General features: G+C 45.4%; 1 protein-coding gene across 17 annotated transcripts in view; it reads right to left on the bottom strand.

The window, feature by feature from the left end:
• The window catches only part of PLEKHA6 (pleckstrin homology domain containing A6), a 185965-nt gene that overhangs the window by 25584 nt on the left and 142330 nt on the right, over nt 1–18051 (bottom strand). For 9 of the 17 annotated variants that reach the window (XM_081914529.1, XM_081914544.1, XM_081914534.1 and 6 more), the window contains 6 exons: nt 14750–14803; nt 9513–9593; nt 4911–4979; nt 4050–4130; nt 3149–3298; nt 1988–2083 (listed from right to left, as the gene is read on the bottom strand). In XM_081914529.1, coding sequence (XP_081770655.1) covers nt 1988–2083; nt 3149–3298; nt 4050–4130; nt 4911–4979; nt 9513–9593; nt 14750–14803 — 531 coding nt within the window. The remainder of the gene's footprint in view (nt 1–1987; nt 2084–3148; nt 3299–4049; nt 4131–4910; nt 4980–9512; nt 9594–14749; nt 14804–18051) is intronic. The other 8 variants (XM_081914540.1, XM_081914538.1, XM_081914530.1 and 5 more) reach the window with 3 other exon arrangements.

The raw sequence follows: 18051 nt of genomic DNA, 5'->3' as shown, positions 1-18051 counted from the left end.
ACTTCAGATATGCATGTGGCTAGCTGCAGATCAGGGAGAAGACTTCTAGGCTAGCTGTCTGCTCTAGTGGAATTACTCATTTTGCACGTGGAAGGAAATTTTGATGCATGCATAAGTTTAAAACAAGCCATTTCCTCTGCACATACCTGTGTGCAGCCTGCACCACATGCTCAACTCAGTGTTTGAATTCACCCTGATGGTGGCATCTTCCACACATGATTCTGTGGTGATGCTTCCTAGGGTCAAGGAAAGCATCCTCTTCCCCAAAGCACTCCTGCAATTAAATAAACTCTGGCCACATCTGCCAGAGCAGGAACACTGAACCCTTTGCTTTTTAGACAAGGACCAAAAGAAGGCCTGTTGACTCAACTCCCATATTCCTCACACCATTTGAGTGTGTGCTGGGGGATGACAATAGGGGGTTAAGAGCTGCTTGTTTCCACTTCCGCACCTTTGCAAATAAATACTAAGAACAGAAGGTTTTCTATTTGCACTGAACGTGGGCGCACACAGAGACAGAGTTTCACAGAAATCTGGTAGGTGCTTAAATGTGTGGAGTCTGGAGACTAAGCGGACCTCAGAGCAAGGAAGGAAAACAAGGCCTTCATTCAGTGTGGCAGCAAGAAGGTCAAGTGTCGTTTACATCGGAAGGGAAGCAAGGATTAGACATCATTACTCTATCTGGTGTCAATGACACGGACAACATCAGCAAGCCAACCTCTGTGCCTGCTTTCTGCTTCAGCGTCTCCCATATCTCACCATCTGCCTTTTCAGAATGACAGCAGAGGGACTTGCATAGCAAGAGGGGTGGCAAGCTGGATTGGGCAACGTTGGCCCCCTGTTTACAAGGCTTCTAAGGATAATTAAGCACTACTGTGAAGCTGCTTCTGGCAGGTCATCAGTGAGATGCATCCCAGCACCAGCAATTTTCTTTCCAGCTAATTCCAAACAAAGAGGTAATGAAGCCCATACTGGAACTGAAAAACAGACTACAACCCCATCATATGTCTACATAATTTCTTGGCTGCTTTAAAATGTGGAATTACAGAAGAAAGGGTCAGAGATGCCTAGCAGAAGTTGCATAAATCCAGGGTTGGTAGGGTATAGTTAAGAAGATGGACCCTAGTTTGGGAAAATATAAGGCTCTACATTAGGAAAACCCAATCAAAAATTTACCAAAGCATACACTGGGAGCAATGACAACTAAATGCAAATGTGGGGCTTCTGTATTAACAACTACTGTAGGAGAGATCAAAATTGTCTGCACTAGAGTCTCTCTGAACATATTTCCACATAGGATTAGCACACCAGTAGTTATATGAAAGTTTGCACATGGGTCCATTAAATATCACATGCCAGCTCTTCACATAATTGTTTTGTGCATGCACAATAGGTGTGACTGGTCATGGTAGTAGTGCACAGTATTTTAGGTGCACATGAATGCATAACGCTTAAAATCTGGCTCTGATGTTTTTACTTGCATCTAGGAAAAGCAGCCCAGTCCAATAGTCAGTATTCCTTAAGGATGGATGTGTGAGAATGATGGCTTAATTATGTGAAATGATAACTGTACAGTGGTACCTTGGTTTACGAACTTAATCCGTTCCGGACGTCCGTTCTTAAACCGAAACCGTTCTTAAACCGAGGTGTTCTTTCCCTAACGAGGCCTCCCGTCGCCAGTTCCCTGCCACCGTTTGGATTCCATTCTTAGACCAAAGTAAACTTCGCAAACTGGGACATTACTTCCGGTGTTGCAGAGTTCGTAAACCGAATCGTTCTTAAACAGGACTGTTCTTAAACCGAGGTACCACTGAACTGAATACAGGTGGTTTTATTCTTTTGTTTACAACTTTATAAGAAGAGAACCAGGATCAAATCTGTCTATCAACAAATGCTCAGACATCCCCACAGGTCTGTGCCCAGTTTTGCTCTGGATTCCCTAGCATTTTCCTTAAACGCAGGTGGTCTGGAGGTTTCGTTCTCTCACCTGGATGTCCAAGTTCAGTTGTTCCCACAGGTCATCATGCAAGGCTGACACCTCACCCTCCAGGTTCTCATATTCTATGGTGCTGTTGGCCAAAGCCTGTGGGGATTTGCAAACAGTCCCATCAAGATACCAACACACTCACTTGCAATCTCCTCTCCGTGTCCCTGGAGTGCAGAGGAACTAACTAATATTAAAAACGCTAACTAACTACTGAGCCATCCATTTGGATGCCAGCCCAGCCTGGCTGTGCACCACAGTACAGAGTAAATCTTCACCTAGGAGGTGATAGCTGCATTGGTACAAACTGTTGTCTTCCAAATAGCTTCTTTGGAGGACAAAGATCACCCTTGTATGCTTCCCATGCTAGCATTTAATTGCTGCATTCTGGAAGACACAAACTGGCATGATATTTGTGTGCTGGGGGAAGCTAATGGGCATACAATAAGAACAGAAAAGAGGACTTCACTCAAAGTGAAATGAAGAGGAGGTTTTCCCCAGTTCTCCCCATGTGTTTTGCACAGAGCAAACTCACAGCATGCACTCATGAACCAGAGGGGTTCAATTTGGGTGCTATTGCACCTTCTCATTGGGCTGAAAGAAGCTTTCTTCTCTCTCACTCTCTCTTCCTTTTTTTTTTTTTTTAAATGAGAGAAAAAGGAAATGAAACAGAGAGACAAAAGAAAGATTTATTGTGCAATGCCAAGCCCACAAAGCATTCCTCTCTTCATCTCCAGGTTTCCCCTGACACATGCAGCACCAGCGTTGGCAATGCAACAAGAGCAGGCAGCCCATGCAGGCTCAGCTCAGCTGGAGACACAGGCTCCACTGATGCAGCTCGTGCTGCTGCAGAAGCATTAAATACTGTAGGGCAAAGCCCGTGTAGAGCCAGAAGAGAGGGCCGCCTTTGCACTATTCTGCCATGCAGGCTGCACACAAACCATAGGCTGTGCTGTGCTCTCTGCTCCATTTAACAGCAAGCTTATTTGGCACAGCTGAGCATGGTAGTGGCAGTGCATGTTTGGATGGGTCAAATATACTTGATCAACAGGGACCAAGTATGTATTTTCCCTCCACCACCTCCACCACCATTGTTCTTGATTCCTGAAGGCTCCTGAATGTCTGGGATTTCTGCAAGAATAAACAGGGCATTTTCTTTATTACCGTGCTGGCTTGGGACAGCTCCACCCGAATATTGATCAACTGGTTCTGGAGGGATTCCTTCTTGTGCAGCAGTTTTTCAGGGTAGGCTGGTTGGCTCCCAAACATCTCTAGCTCCTGGTGTGTCCCCATCAATGCACTCTCCAGACTTTCCTAAGTGAAGAGAAGAGTAAGGAATTTATTTATTTATTAAGCTGATGGTTAGGCAGCAATCTGGAACTCAGCAGACTAGGGGATAGTTAAAATTCTTTTTCTGGCCTCAAGCATTCAGCCTTTCTGGGTCTTATTTCTAAAACCATCATTTGTTCTGTAGGACAAAGCATTATTGCAACTGAACTGGGTTGAAGGCTATAAAGTTCAGGTGTAGGCTGAGTTGGACTTGCTCATCTGCCTGAATATCTAGACATGCCTTCTTCCACAGCATTCAGAGATGTAGGTCACATGGTCACCCCCCCCCATAACCTCCACCACACATACAGTCTAGGAAAGAAGGAATCTGGTGTTGCATGAAGACATTTTCCTGAAATTTCTTTCTGCTTGTGCCATAGGACTTCCTCTCCCACTTCTCTCCTCATGTGCCTGGCCCCAGACCTGCTCTGCAGGGTTGGGGGAAAAGCAGATTTGGGGAGGCACACAGGGAGAAGAGAGGTCCAGCAGAAGTCCTTGCACCAATGGGATGACTTTGTTGGATACAGCCCTCTATGAGCAATACTCCTGCTACAAGCTACAAAGGCCACTTTTAGCATCTCTGCCTCCTATTTTGCCACAAAACTAACAACCTCTTGATGATGGCCACAGCCTAGCAAATGCAATAAGGTTCCAGCCTCAAAAAGCCTCTGGAAAGTTGGCCAAAAATCAGAAAGCAGCTTGCCTATGGCATTACATTATGATACATGCCCCTTACCTTCTCTGCACGAAGTTGCTGCACCAGCCTCTCCTGTTCCCTCATCACCTTGTTTTGCTCACAGAGCTTTCCCAGGAGCTTCTTTCATGGAGGAAGGCGAGAAAAGAAAGGCGAAATATAAGATTCATAGCAGAGTCTGGGGTGGGGAAGTGAATGTAGCCCTCTAAGTCTCTCTTGGCCTCTTCCCAGGTCACACCCCCTCCTTAGCCACATCCCTTCTGGCCCTGCCTTGCACTCTTCTTGGGTGTCCACACACCCCACTAGAATGTGTCATTGCGCTCTGATAAAGATTCTTGCAAGTGTGAATGGAAAAGAGAGAAAGGTGCAAGTGTGTAGGAACTAGCCTGCTGTCCAAAGATGTGCATTCCTTGCTCCACCCACCCATTCCCTTTGTTCTCAACCCAGCACTGGCATGTGGCCTCCAGAAGGTTGCTCAGGAGCAAAAGTGGCCCTTGAGCTGGATAAAGGTCCTCCACCCTGGTTCACATAGTAGAAGGCATTCATCTGCTTTGAACAGATCTCAACCTGGCCTCCGGGTATTAGAGCCTCGGTTGCTGGGGTTGCACAATCTGAGCAGGGCAGACTCACAAACAATGATGCCAGCATGAAAACACAAACCCAGAGTTCAATGGGTGAGGATGGGGCAGGAAAAGCGACAGCCCGGGGTTGGTGAACGACGGCAACCACAAGTGCTTGGGACCTTGCAGCTCCACTAGCAGAATAGATGCCTGTTTAATGATGTCAAGAGAAATGGAGAGGGAAGGCACAGCCTGCAAGGGGTGGAGGATGGAGAGGTGGCAGCGGAAGAGGGGATGGAAGAGGCAGACAGGCAAGAGGGAGGGAGGGAGGAGGTGCTCTTACATCTGTATCTTGCTCGCTTATCTTGTAGGTGTGCAGCGACTCTCTATAGGCTTCAGGGAAATGAGACACCTGCAAAAACAGGAACAAATCATTCCTGCTCTCTCCGCCTTTGAAGCTGACATGTCATGACAAGCCCCTGGGGAAATCCAAGGCTGCTTCTGCTTAGTGCGTAGGGATGGGAAGCCCTCCGTGTTTTCAGGTCCTGCAGCTCAAGCCCCAACCTTCTTTCACCAAGTCTTTTTTTAATTAAGCAACATTTACTGGGTAGAATAACCGAAAGGAAAGACACACGCTGTCTAGCATTTCCATCACTGTGGTCTGGGGGTTTCTGCTTCTCAGTTCCCACGGATCTATCCAGCTTAGACTGCAGACTCCTCACTATCTTTCAAAAGCAGCCGCCTTTCATCTCATCAAGGGAGGCAGCTCTTGCATACAATGTAGTGAGAGAATTGCTCTTTTCCTAACTGCATAGAATTGCTCTTTCTCCTATCCCCACAGATGTCAAGTTTATAACAAACATATATATAATGGCAGTTGCTCAGATTATGAGCAAATCAGCTATTCTACCATGCATGCATGTTAGACATGCAACCTCCATTACGTTACAGATCACCAAGCAATTACACATGGCCAGTCATACCATAAACAGCAGCTCATCTTCACAATCGCAGCAACTGCAATTGTGAATAGATTTAAATATGTGACCTCTCCTCCCCCTCCCCCCGGCCTGCCCGGCACTCACAGAATTCAGGTTGATGATGGGGGAGTTCCCCTAAATGTGATAATTGCTATGGTCCAAAAGTTAGCTGCTCCATGTTATCTACTAACACACACTTGGTTAATAGATATATGCAGAGCTAGTATATAGCACACAAGGAAGACCAGAAAGAATTTTTGCTGGGGTTTGTAGGCCTAAAAGCAGTGTTGGCTATCCATGTGCAGTGCAGATCTTTACATGCCAAACAGGGGCCAATGTCTAGGATGTTGCTATAAAAGGGTGGCTGATGAACAGGTAACCAGAGTCCTGTCCTCAGGAAACAGAGAGGCCAGGATAAGTGGGAGGCTGGATTAAAGAGAAACTTCAAGAAGAGCACGGAAGGATCCTGTATTGTTTTCAACTTGAGACTTTGCATTGATCCAGAATTATAGTCAGATGCCACCACCCTCTGGTTTTATTCCCAGTTTATTTCCTGCTTTGAATTTCAAAGCTGCACAAGCCTAGGGTAATAGATTTCACAAGATGCAGCCATGTAGTGTTGTGATTTGAGGTTCTTCACACAATGTCCAGCTCCCCTGCTTATGAGCAACCACTATTTTACAGACGGGACAACTACAGTAATGCAGAGAGAAAGCCAGGTCAAAGGTGGCCGTTTTAGAGCATTGGCCTTTGGTGTGAATTCATAAAACCAAAACTCAGCTTTGCATCATTTCCCTCTGGAACCGTGATCTATCCAGCAGTACTTACCCAGAAGGGGTGTACGAGTATCACAGGAGGGCACTGATTAGAATTGATGCAATCCAGCACAGAAGAAAAGCATCACGTCAGAACCAAAGTTTTATTATTATTATCAAGCAAGCTACCATGTTATAATAACACATCAAGAGAAAATAAGTTCTTAACTGCTAGTTGGCAGAACCTGATCAACAGGAACTCCTCTAACACAGAGAGTGGTGATATGAGAAAAGTCTCTTCCGTGAGCATGATGCACCATGCTACAGATGTCACTCTCCATTTAAGTAGCACCTGTAACACTGTTATCACCTTCATTGTTAGGCAAAAGAGCTGTAGCTCAGTGGCAAGGCACCTGATTCTATGATTTGCCTACAGAAGGTCCCAGGTTCATATGTGGTATCTCATATAGGACCAGGAAAGATCTTTGTCTGAGGCCCCTTCTGAATCTTGTTGATTCCAGATGGGATCAAATCTAAATGCTGACTCAAATCCTGCCCTACTTGAAATGTAATGGACAATATTTTGGATTGCATTGTTTTCCTCAAAAATAATAATTGAGCCATAACTGCTGAGTTCATTAAATCACTAGCTATACGTTTTCCCCTATAAAGTAGGAAGTGGTTGCTGTTTTCTGTGTGTGTAGCTAAAAGCAATGGAAAGATGCCTGTTCAGAATCTAATTTGCCAGATGTCATGTGACCATATGGGGGGGTGCGTGCATGCGTGTGTGTGTGTGTGTGTGTGTGAGAGAGAGAGAGAGAGAGAGAGAGAGAGAGAGAGAGAGAGAGAAAGAGAAAGAGAGAGAGAGAGACCTGTGAGAGAGGGAGGGGCTTGGTTTTGCTAGGCTACACAGCCTGCAAGAAAGTAGAATGGTAATTGTATCTGAGTATCTTCAGTGCCTGATTTTATAATTTTAAGATCACTGTTTTGTCCTGGGTTGTGCTAAAGCTCTGCCCAGTAAGTGACCACTTTATATTACTTGGCACAATGCTGTAGGGACACAATTTTCCTGAGGAGAGGAACGATAAGACTGAACAGATCCTATGAAATAACAAAGGAAAGCATAGATTTCAGTTCCAGCTATCCCTTATCTGTGCTAATCACATATTTATATGTACCCTGATAATCAATATGTAAAGACAGCAGTGCTAACTTGAATAAAATATTGGTAGCAGAGGCTACCAATTGATCACCACTCACACACCACTTGAATGGCAATGCCCATCAACTTGGAGGTGTGAGCAGACCCCCTCAAATATTTTATTGGGTAAAAAAAAAAATATTTTATTGGGTAAAAAAAATAAATTCTTGGGTGAGGGGCCGAAGGGACCTCGGTCCCTAGGAGTTGGCTCCTATGTGTAAGAAGCAGGTCACTACTTTTCACAAGGCACCAATGTGAAACACTGTTAGAACGTTCTCTCAGGGGGTGAAAACCACCCCCAGGTGGAGCTGGAGTTAGACAAATTCTAGCTATGTGGCACTTTTCTGAAAAGAATATCCTTACTCTCTGGGGCAATTTGGCACAGTGCTGTGAAAAAACCAGGAGATAGGAGGTACAATGTCTCATCAAACATGTCATTCTGTTTTCAGATTCAGGTAATGCAGTGCTGAACCCATCCCCAAACTTAGTCAAGGATCTCATCTAATCAGTGATTATTAGCCTGTTCTGCTACAGTCTGTCAGTGATTATTAGCCAGTTCTGCTAAAGTCTGCCTGGACAATATAAAGGGTAGCAAATGCATCAGAAAGTACATTTTGGTGATAAAGGTGACCAAATGATGACTGAAGCTTTAGAGATATAAATGGATGGTTGCAACGGCAATGAGATGCGGCTTTTATGATGATATCACCGACTGTATTGCTTAATGGGCCAAATGAAGAATCCCAATCCTGACAGGAAGACAAAGTTTCTGTACACTGATAATCCTGACTACATGCAATTGAACTGGTCCCAGTGGCGCTCACCACATGGCTCAGAGACATTATCTTCTCTGGCCAACATGGAGATCCTACAAAAATAGACACACCTAGCACATGATATGGAAGGCTTTGACTGTTATTGTTATCATTATCTTTATCCCTGACAGGACTCAAGGTGGCTTACAGATAAAAACAAGAATTGCTAAAAGTTAGAGGGAGGGAAACAATCATTTTTTAAAAAATAGATAATTAAAACTATATACATATATAAACTCTGTTTAAAACAGACAAATAATTACAACAAGTGGGTTCTGAAGCTCAACACTGATTTCTGAATTAAATTCCAGGGCTTGGTACTGATGACCCTTCAATAAAATTAAGCACAGAAGCTGATCATTCTGCTTCCCAGTGGACGTTCCCACTGTGGAGGGAGCATCCCCCTAGATCTGAAGCACGGATATGTTCCTTGGGTAGCAGCCTAGATAGATCCTATTCTATATCCTAGCATATCCACATAGATATTTATAGTAAACTATTTTGGGGCAAGGGTGTGGGCAAAAGGTAGAGGACTCTCTACCCTTAGCAAGAGATACCAATGCAAACTTAAGTGTCCCACTTCACAAATTCCAATGCGCTAAAAACAGGGTTTGCTTCAGCGTCTTGGCTCACATATGCTAATGTTAATACCCAACCATTTTCCAGCGGTGCACTACATTTTGCAAAAGTAATACCAGAAAGGAAAGAGGAAAATTTGTCTTCCCCCACCCCCACAAACCATTGATAGCCTTTTTTCTCCAGCCCCAAAAGCCATGGCAAGCAGTTCATAACTGAAAGTTTTAGGTTTTAACCTAAGCCATATATGCATTTATTATCTTATCTACAGAGAACAGAGAGAGAGAAAGGTTGGCATAAGGTGGCACAGAGCTGTTGATGCAGCTGAGATTAAGATCCACAAATGTTGAGGGTCCCATCTGCTTCCAACCTGTGGGTTAAGATGTGGATTTTGAGTGACTTAAAATGCTTCAGGGAATTAGGATCACTGTCAGGCAGGGGCACAGGTGCCGTACTGGGCTCCATGTATAAATGCCATTTGTAGAATGAGATGTTGAATGGGCATCTCACAAATGGATGCGGATGTGAGGTGCAGAAGGGTGACACTAGGGAATGGTTCTGCCATGCAAAAGCAGCTGGAATGGCATGGTTGATGGCAGAGCTGCTGTGATGTCTTACTTGCATGTACAGTTGAGCCCTAGGGGAAGAGCTCTCCACCATTCTGTTCACCATACTGATCAAAGTCTCGCTCTCGCTCATCTGCGGCAGACAAGGAAGGAAAAACGTCAAGATGCTAGCGGAGGCACAGCCACTGCAGCTCAGCCTTGAACACGTGTGACCGCTAACATATAAATCTGAAAAGACCTAGACTGGTGCCTCAGAACAGATGTCACAAGGCAAAGACACACCCAAAGGAAGTCCACGGGACTGACAAGCACATCAATGTTCAGAGTGATTACTGGGCTAAACAAGATGTGATGCTAGTTGCATGGCTGCATTTAATGTGCACTTGGTGGATCATGAAGAGTCCTCCTCCTTCTTCCCTCATAGTTCCAAACAAAACATGGTTTTGATACACTCTCTCACACACTCATCTAACTACCATTTGCATCTGGAGGAAATCCTCCATGAACTTTTCTGGAGTTGCTCCTTTCCCATGCAAATGGGCTTGCCAATGAAACTTTAAAAAGAAATGATTGGGGCAAAACATCACCCTACAGTTCCCAAAGAGGCATATCACATGGGTGTATCATATATAACACCCTCTGCTTAGCCCATTCACATCACAGGGGAGTAGCAGTGCTGGGGAAATAATGTTTCATCCTAACCCCCCAACCCCCATGCAATGTCCCTAATCACACACCCATTCAAAGCTGTATTTTGGGACATAATAATAACAGCTTGGCGGGGGGATTTAGATCAAAAGTTTAAAACCCCCTCCCTCAGTACTACTGCTCCTACCAAACAGCCACCCACAAATGATTTAAAGGGAGATATTTTATATATAGATCAGGAAATCTGATCATGGATCTCCCACGTCGTATCAGTTTCAGCCTTTAACAATAGAATGATGGATGGGGTGGAGCTGTACTTACAAGATTTACCTTGTTGATACAAAAGGCAGACTTTGAGTGAAGATATGTTTGGGCCTCCCTCTGCCTGCTTTGAAATCCCAGTGAGGCTTAGTACCTCACTTCAGGTCCCGCCAGACATACATACTGCACATTCATGATGATTTGTGCTCTTAAGAGCACAAATGAGAGCCAGTGTGGCATGGTGGTTAAGGTGTTGGACCAGGACCTGGGAGAACAGGGTTCAAATCCCCACCTGGCCATGAAGCTCACTGGGAGACCTTGGGCTAGTTACTCATTCTCAGCCTCATCTACCTTGCAAGGTTGTTGTGAGGATAAAACAAGGAGAAGGAGTACTATATACACCACCTTGAGTTTCTTGGAGGAAAGGCGGGTGCAAATGTAATGGATAAGCAAAATCATAATGATACCAGGGCTGTCCCACTTTCAACACTGTTTGTGCCTGCAGAAGTGTTGTGTCCACCAGCATCATTTCTGATCCGTGCATATGCTGTTAATTCCCCGCTGAAATCCTGCGACTTGTTATACCACAAACACCCTGGTTCATTTTCCTCCTGCTTTTGTTGCCCTATAGCTCTTCCAGATAGCAATTAAGTGGTAGCACGGGGCAGCGTCAAAGAACAAATGAAAGCAGAATAAATTCATTGCTAATGCACTAGGGACGCGGGTGGCGCTGTGGGTTAAACCACAGAGCCTAGGACTTGCCAATCAGAAGGTCGGCGGTTCAAATTCCCATGGTGGGGTGAGCTCCTTTTGCTCGGTCCCTGCTCCTGCCAACCTAGCAGTTTGAAAGCACATCAAAAGTGCAAATAGGTACTGCTCCAGCGGGAACATAAATGGCATTTCCGTGCACTGCTCTGGTTCGCCAGAAGCGGCTTAGTCATGCTGGCCACATGACCCGGAAGCTGTACGCCGGCTCCCTTGCCCAACAAAGCAAGATGAGCACTGCAACCCCAGAGTCGGTCATGACTGGACCTAATGGTCAGGGGTCCCTTTACCTTTTAATGTACTATTATTGTGTTGAGAACACTTTGCAGGATGCACCTACAAAAAGACCATCAGCCCGGGGGGTGGGGGGCTTACTCAGCAAACAGCTACTTCTGCTTATTAAACAGGAGAACTTTCTTTGATGACCAGAGGCCCCTCCTTTTCTCTCTTCCCCAGAAATGCAGGGCTAGTTGAGCCAGTCTCTATAAGCCCCTCTAGCTCCTGGTGGGAATCTGCTTGTTTGGTTTTCGTGCCTTTGTTTGCTTGAATCATCTGGAGCTGTTTGATTTGAAGAGTTCCTTCCACTGTGCATCCCCTTCATGCTCAGAGCACACTGTAGCCTAGGTTACACAGATTGATTCTGGAAGAAGGGGGGGAGAAGCAATGTGTGCCTGAAACTACTGTGTGTGTGTGTGTGTGTGTGTGTGTGTGTGAGAGAGAGAGAGAGAGAGAGAGAGAGAGAGAGAGAGAGAGAGAGAGAGAGAGAGATATCTTGCAATTCCTTCCAACTCCATAAGGTTTTATGGAATGGAGTAATAATAATAAAACAGTTGCTTAAACAAAAATCCCAAGAGTCAGATGATATTTGGCTGACATACTTCTCCATTAGTCAAGTGAAGCTGATGGTGCTATCTCTCTCTCTACATAAACACACACACACACACACACACACAAAATGCACTTTCAAACAGAAGGCACCAGGGCATAACAAACAAATAGGGTTCTGAAGCTTGCATTTCATTGTGCTGCTTTAAATCAGTCTTTCTCTGTGGGTCAGAAGGGGAACAGAAAGAAATGGAAAGCCTTGAAGAATCCTTTTTTATAGGGAGAAAAGTCTACTATCAACAACGGCTGCCCAACCCAGAGCACTTTTAAGTGCCGCCTCCTCCTCAGTGGCTTCAGTCCAACACAGACACAAGCACATCTTCATGATTACTCTACTGATGGGGGATTTACTGACTCCAAAGATGTAATGAGATTGTCTCTGGAGCAGGCTTGCTTATTGAAATGCAGACTTTTGCAGGCCAGCATCAGACATCCATCAGCACTTACAATGAGATTTCATTATATATACTGTATATAAAAAATCCAGCTTAATCTCGTCTGCTGATGTTCTCCCAAAAGGGGTTTCTTTCCCTGTTTCTCTAAGGGTAGGTCAGCAAGTGTCCCTTAACATGACAAAATGTGCATGAAAGATTGTTTCAGCTCAAGGCAAAGCTTGTGGGGAAGGCTGTTTGGGTTAGTTGCTTGGTATTTGAATTATCACAGTATACTGAGCTGCTTTATATTCATGGGTTTGTTGTTTTTTAACAAAACCATTACGGTAAAAACTGGTTTTATATTATTGATTTCTGCCCCCGCCCCACGCATTTCATATGCACACTAAACCATTCTTTCTGATTAGCACACCTTTACATACTTAAACATTCTTACACACAAAATACATATATGTTAGATATCTGATGCTTAGTTATTCAATACCTCAGATTAACCATCTGTTTTTTAAACATGAAGTACCTGACCTGAATGATTTTATTTTTATTTTTTTTAAAAACACCCAGGTCTGTTCTTTCCCAAACCGTAACCCAATTTTGACTATCCAAAAGTTGGATAAGGTTAAATGAGTCAGATAGCTGAGTGTGTAGGCAATGTCACATACCAGCTTTCCCCAACCTGCTTCTCAACAGCTGGTTTGGACTACAACTCCCATTCAGCCCCAGCCAAAACATCTGCAGAGCACATAATTGGAGGATTTTTTAGTTTGGGGGGGGATTGAGCAAGAGGGAACATGACAAAGGAGAATAAAACTTAATAGTGTGGATAGAGAGAAGGCTTTTTTTGCTGCCCTTCTCATCATTCTTGAACCTGGGGTCAGTCAATGAAGCAGAACGCTAGAAGATCCAGGAGTACTTCTTCACAAAGCTCATAGTTAAATTATGGGGTTTACTGCCACAATATGTTGTAATGGTCTGACCTAGATGGCTTAGGCAAAGTCTAAGGCCTGATATGCACTACACACTTAAAGCCACATCAGTCACTTTAAACAGTCATGGCTTCCCCCATAGGAGACTCCAATTTCCCTCGTGGATCTACAGTTCTCAGAGTGGCTTCACAGTCATCCAGTGGCACACCTTGACAATGCACACTTAACAATGACCAATGAACCAAATACAAAGAGAAATATCTACTGCTCAACAGTAATGCAGGCATTTTTCAAAGTTTCTGTCATTATTAATTTCTTTGTATTGATACTCATCTTCCCATATCCACATTTTTTAAAATCATACCTGATAGTAAAGAAAAATATTCTGTATTGTCTCAGCTTCTCATTACTTTCAAAGGGTGAGTTTAATATTCTGCCACAAAGCATAATTTTCAATACCATTTTTCTAAGGTTACTCCTTCAGTATTTATCCAATACTAAGAAATATTTAGTCTTCTGCCACCAACATGAAATTCATTAGCTCTTTGGATACAAGATCCATATTTGAATGAAAGCCACCTGCTGCATTTCTTTCCCATGAAGCCCTAGGGCCATACGCTACATCAGGTACTCCATGTCACAGTAGGAAATTTGCACACACACACACACACACAGGCAACTTCCCAGATCAAGCCACTGTCACCAGATAAGCCTGCAGCTGGGGGAACATGAAGGCAAGATGGCCAGAGTGAGAGGGAACAAAGGAGGCATTGGTGCCAGCGGGTCTTGCCAGCAACTGCATGAGAGCATTGGGTGCTGATGTGACAGCGCTGAGTGTTGTATTTAAAATAACCCTGCTTGGGATGGAATGAATCAGTGGGCAGAGTGCAAACTAAATTCAAATACAGATCACATTAAAAAAAAACCAAACCCACACACAGGTTGCCACCCAGAGTTCTAGGGTCATGATTACACTCTTATCAACAGAGTTGATTCCTGCCCTAAATCCTGCTTACATCCTGCAGACTAGTGTGGAACATTGCACAGAAATCCAACAACAGTCACCAAATACGGCAATAATAACGGCTGCAATTGCAGCGCAGCAGAATCCATATATGTCCAAGGAAGCAAAGCAGCTGTCCCTCCCCAATTCATCCCTACACACACACACACACACAAACGTGTCACTGTCCACAAGAAAGATGAAAGGAACAAACCACATTGACCCGCTAGTGCTGCCGCAATGCCAAGAGAAGGAGAGGGACAGATGTTGGGGAGGAGGAAGGGTAAAGGGGAGAGGGAAAGGCAACACTGACCTGACAGCACGGCTGGGGAGGGGGCAGCGGGGGTTGCAGGACAAGAGGCAAAAATGTGGTGGGAGCAGTGAGAGGGAGACAGCCAGCTTGGCCTACCTGCTGATCCAAATACTCTAGGTTTCTTTGCAACTGAAGGTCTAAAAGTTCATCCTATCAGGAGCCATTAGGCATGCGGCAAAATGGAAACACAAAAACAAACAAAAACAAAGAAGAAGCAAAAGCAGTTAGGTGCGACTTAGCTCAAGAGAGGCACAGAGCTCCCCAGACAGGAAAGGGAACAGTCAGCCTCACAAGCATTTTTTTCCAGGTAGGTGGGTGGGGTGAGTGATGGCTGCTCAGCGGTCTTTTTAGCCCAGGACATATTCCCTAGAGGAGCTTTCCCCAGTCAGGTGCCCTTCAGATGTTTCAGACCGCAACAACGGGGAGTTGTAATCCACATCTGCAAGGGCAACCAGTTGGGGAAGGCTGCCTTAGAGGGACTCTCAATGGGAGATCCTGGCAGTTTCTCATATAGTCAGTGCTCTGTCCCCATCCCATGTGTCACCTTCTGCTGGACAGGTGTGGATTAACAAGAGGGCCATGCTACCTTCCTCCAGGCCACTGGAGTAGGCCATCAAGCTGATAAAATATATTAATGTTCTCCCCCAACAGTAAGGAATGTAGCCCTTTGAGGGTATCTGGGTTGAATGCTTGTGGGCTAAAGGTGGGGTGGGGCATGCACACACACAAGCCTCACTCCAACAGTCCCACATGCGCCGGCTTCACTGCAGACCTTCCCACATGCAGCGTGAAGGAGGATCCTCAGCATGTTCAACTGAACGCACTCAGAGTTCCTCTTCAGACCTTCCAGATGAGGAAGCTGCCTTCTGCTGAGTCAGGCTGCAGGTCCATCTAGCACAGGGCTTATACACACCTTTCCTCCGCTCTTTCCAGGCACGGTCCACAATTTAAAGCTCTGTGTCCCAGTGCCTTTTCGTTCCTGCTCCAGAACTTCCCCTGCAAAAACCTGCTCTTCAAAAAGCTCTGTCAGAGAAAACGTCAATCCGCAGAAAACCCGAATTAGTGTTTGCTCTGATTCAGTTTTAAGGAGCAGGGTTTCAAGGGGAAAGTTTGAGACAAAAATAACAAAATGCTGGGCCATGGAGTGCTAAAGTGAGCACCTGTGCCTGGCAAAAGGTAAGTGTGGATAAGCCCTCTGTTCTATCTGCACTGACTGGCAGCAGCTCTGCAGGGTTTCAGACAGTCCTACCTGAAAATACTGGGGACTGAACCTGAGACCTTCTACATGCAAAGCAGATGCGCTGTCACTGAGCTATAGTCCTCCTGCCAACATGGGAAGGTCTGAAACGGAGCTGGTGCACAAGCACACTTTGACTTGAAGCCCACACACATTTGCTCCAAACAGGGCTCACTTTTCATTGCAATGTAGCACCCGTAATACCCATTAAGCCATTATTATAATCTGATTTATTGGTGGCATAGGCCTATAAGAATTGTTAATTCACTCCTGCTGCAGAGGCAAAGTTTGCTACCAGTAGGTTTGTCCCCGCAGTTAGCACTCCCACATTTTTCCCAGCAAGGCACCTGGCTTTGAAAGCCTAGGATTAGGTGGAAATTCTCTCGTCCACAGTGACTGCTCTACAGTCTTTATGCCAAAAATGGCATGTTGAGAACGTGGGCTCAGCACATCCATTCAGAGTTCTGCAGGGGAAGAAGGGATTGTGCTATTGGCTCCACGCATATGGCCTCTTCCAAAAGCTCAGCAACCCTTTCAACGGCTTCACAACTGTGCAGCAAAAACTGGCTAAGCTGAAAGCTGGCAGCGTGCTGAAACAAACAGCGGATTCTGCACACGTCAAACTCTGCACAGATTTACTCAGTCTACATTCCTAGGGCATCACTTTGGGTCATGCAAATTGGCTTTTACTCAATCTCTACCTAGCCTCTACGTGGATGTCCATTGGAAAAGCTGGGGATGGTCTACCTATTCTAGCTACAGGCATACAGGAAGCTGCCATATACCAAGCCAGACCAGTAGTCCATCTATGCTAACTGGAAATGTCTCTCCAGGATTTCAGACATGGTCCCTCACAGATCAACCTGGAGATGTCAGGGATTGAATCTAGGACATTCTGCATGCAAAGCAGATGCTCTATGACTGAGCTATCACCCGAGACAGCAAGCATAGCTACAGCTTCTCCCTACAGCTTCTTCACCTGGCAAGAAAGTTAGGAGCACCATACCAAGGGACCCTTACAAAAATGGTGCTCCTGTACATTATTCTCTGCAAGCGTGACACCAACAGTGTGCTTTTGACCCAAGTAAACTACTTCTCAGATATAGACAGAAATTATTTTGATCTGTTTTGGAAACAATTTGTCTCTTTCTAAATACACAGAAGCTTTACTATCAGGCCTGGGCAGCCTGAGCTCTGTGTCTGTAATTAACAGATATGTGTCCAGATTGCTGGAGCGCTCCAATTGGAGAACAGCCTTTACCAAAGGCATCGGGGACTTTGAAGAAGCACAGACTCAGGACGAAGGGAAGAAATGAGCTAAGAGGAAGGCACATTTGGCAAATCCTCAACGTGATCAACTCCCGCCCAGAAACCTATGTCCCCACTGTGGAAGGACATGTGGGTCCAGAATTGGCCTTCACAGTCACCTACGGACACACTACTAAGACTGTGTTCATGGTAGACAATCTTGCTCAGCAACGAGCGATCGCCAAAGAGTCCAGACTGCTAGCACTGCTCATTAAAAAGGAGCTAGCCTGCACCCGCATTCCACATCTAGTCCTGCCACCAGATATTTGCCCCCCCAAGCAGCTGGAGATGGGGACAGAGCACCTGCTATGAGAGAGACTGTCCATGATGTGCTCGGTGATACCAGGATCATCTCAGTGCACTCCTGGTTCAGCCACATGCATCCGCTTTGTGTGCATAGCTGGTGAGAAGGCAGGGGGAGTGAGGGGAGAAGCTGCGTGCAACAGTCCGTGCAACTAGAATCTGTTCCGCAGGGCACCTTAATCCAGTCCAGGAATTACTGGTTGCTCTCATAGGTGAAAGGTGTCAGGCAGGGTCAAGAACCTTGGCATGGAGCAAATGGAAGTTGGCAGTTTCACTTGGCAGAGTCCCACTCACAGTGGTTTCTGCCCCCACCACATGGATCCGCCCCCGCAGTGAAATAACCAAACAAAAGAGAGAAGCAAGAAGGAGTGAGGAAAATACAGCATTGAAAGAAACGACAGCCAGCAACAGGGAACAGGGCTTTCTGCATGTCCTTTTCAAGCTCACCCAATTTTGCACTGTCCCAGAAACTATACTGGAGGATTGCAAGCTCTGGCAGTGCTTGCCAGTATTGCTGCCCCGGCTTTTGCTCTCTCCACCTCTTCTTTAT

Source organism: Podarcis melisellensis (genome assembly GCF_964234715.1).
Source record: "Podarcis melisellensis genome assembly, chromosome: 6".
NCBI lineage: Eukaryota > Metazoa > Chordata > Lepidosauria > Squamata > Lacertidae > Podarcis > Podarcis melisellensis.
This window is presented reverse-complemented; position numbering and strand designations above follow the sequence as displayed.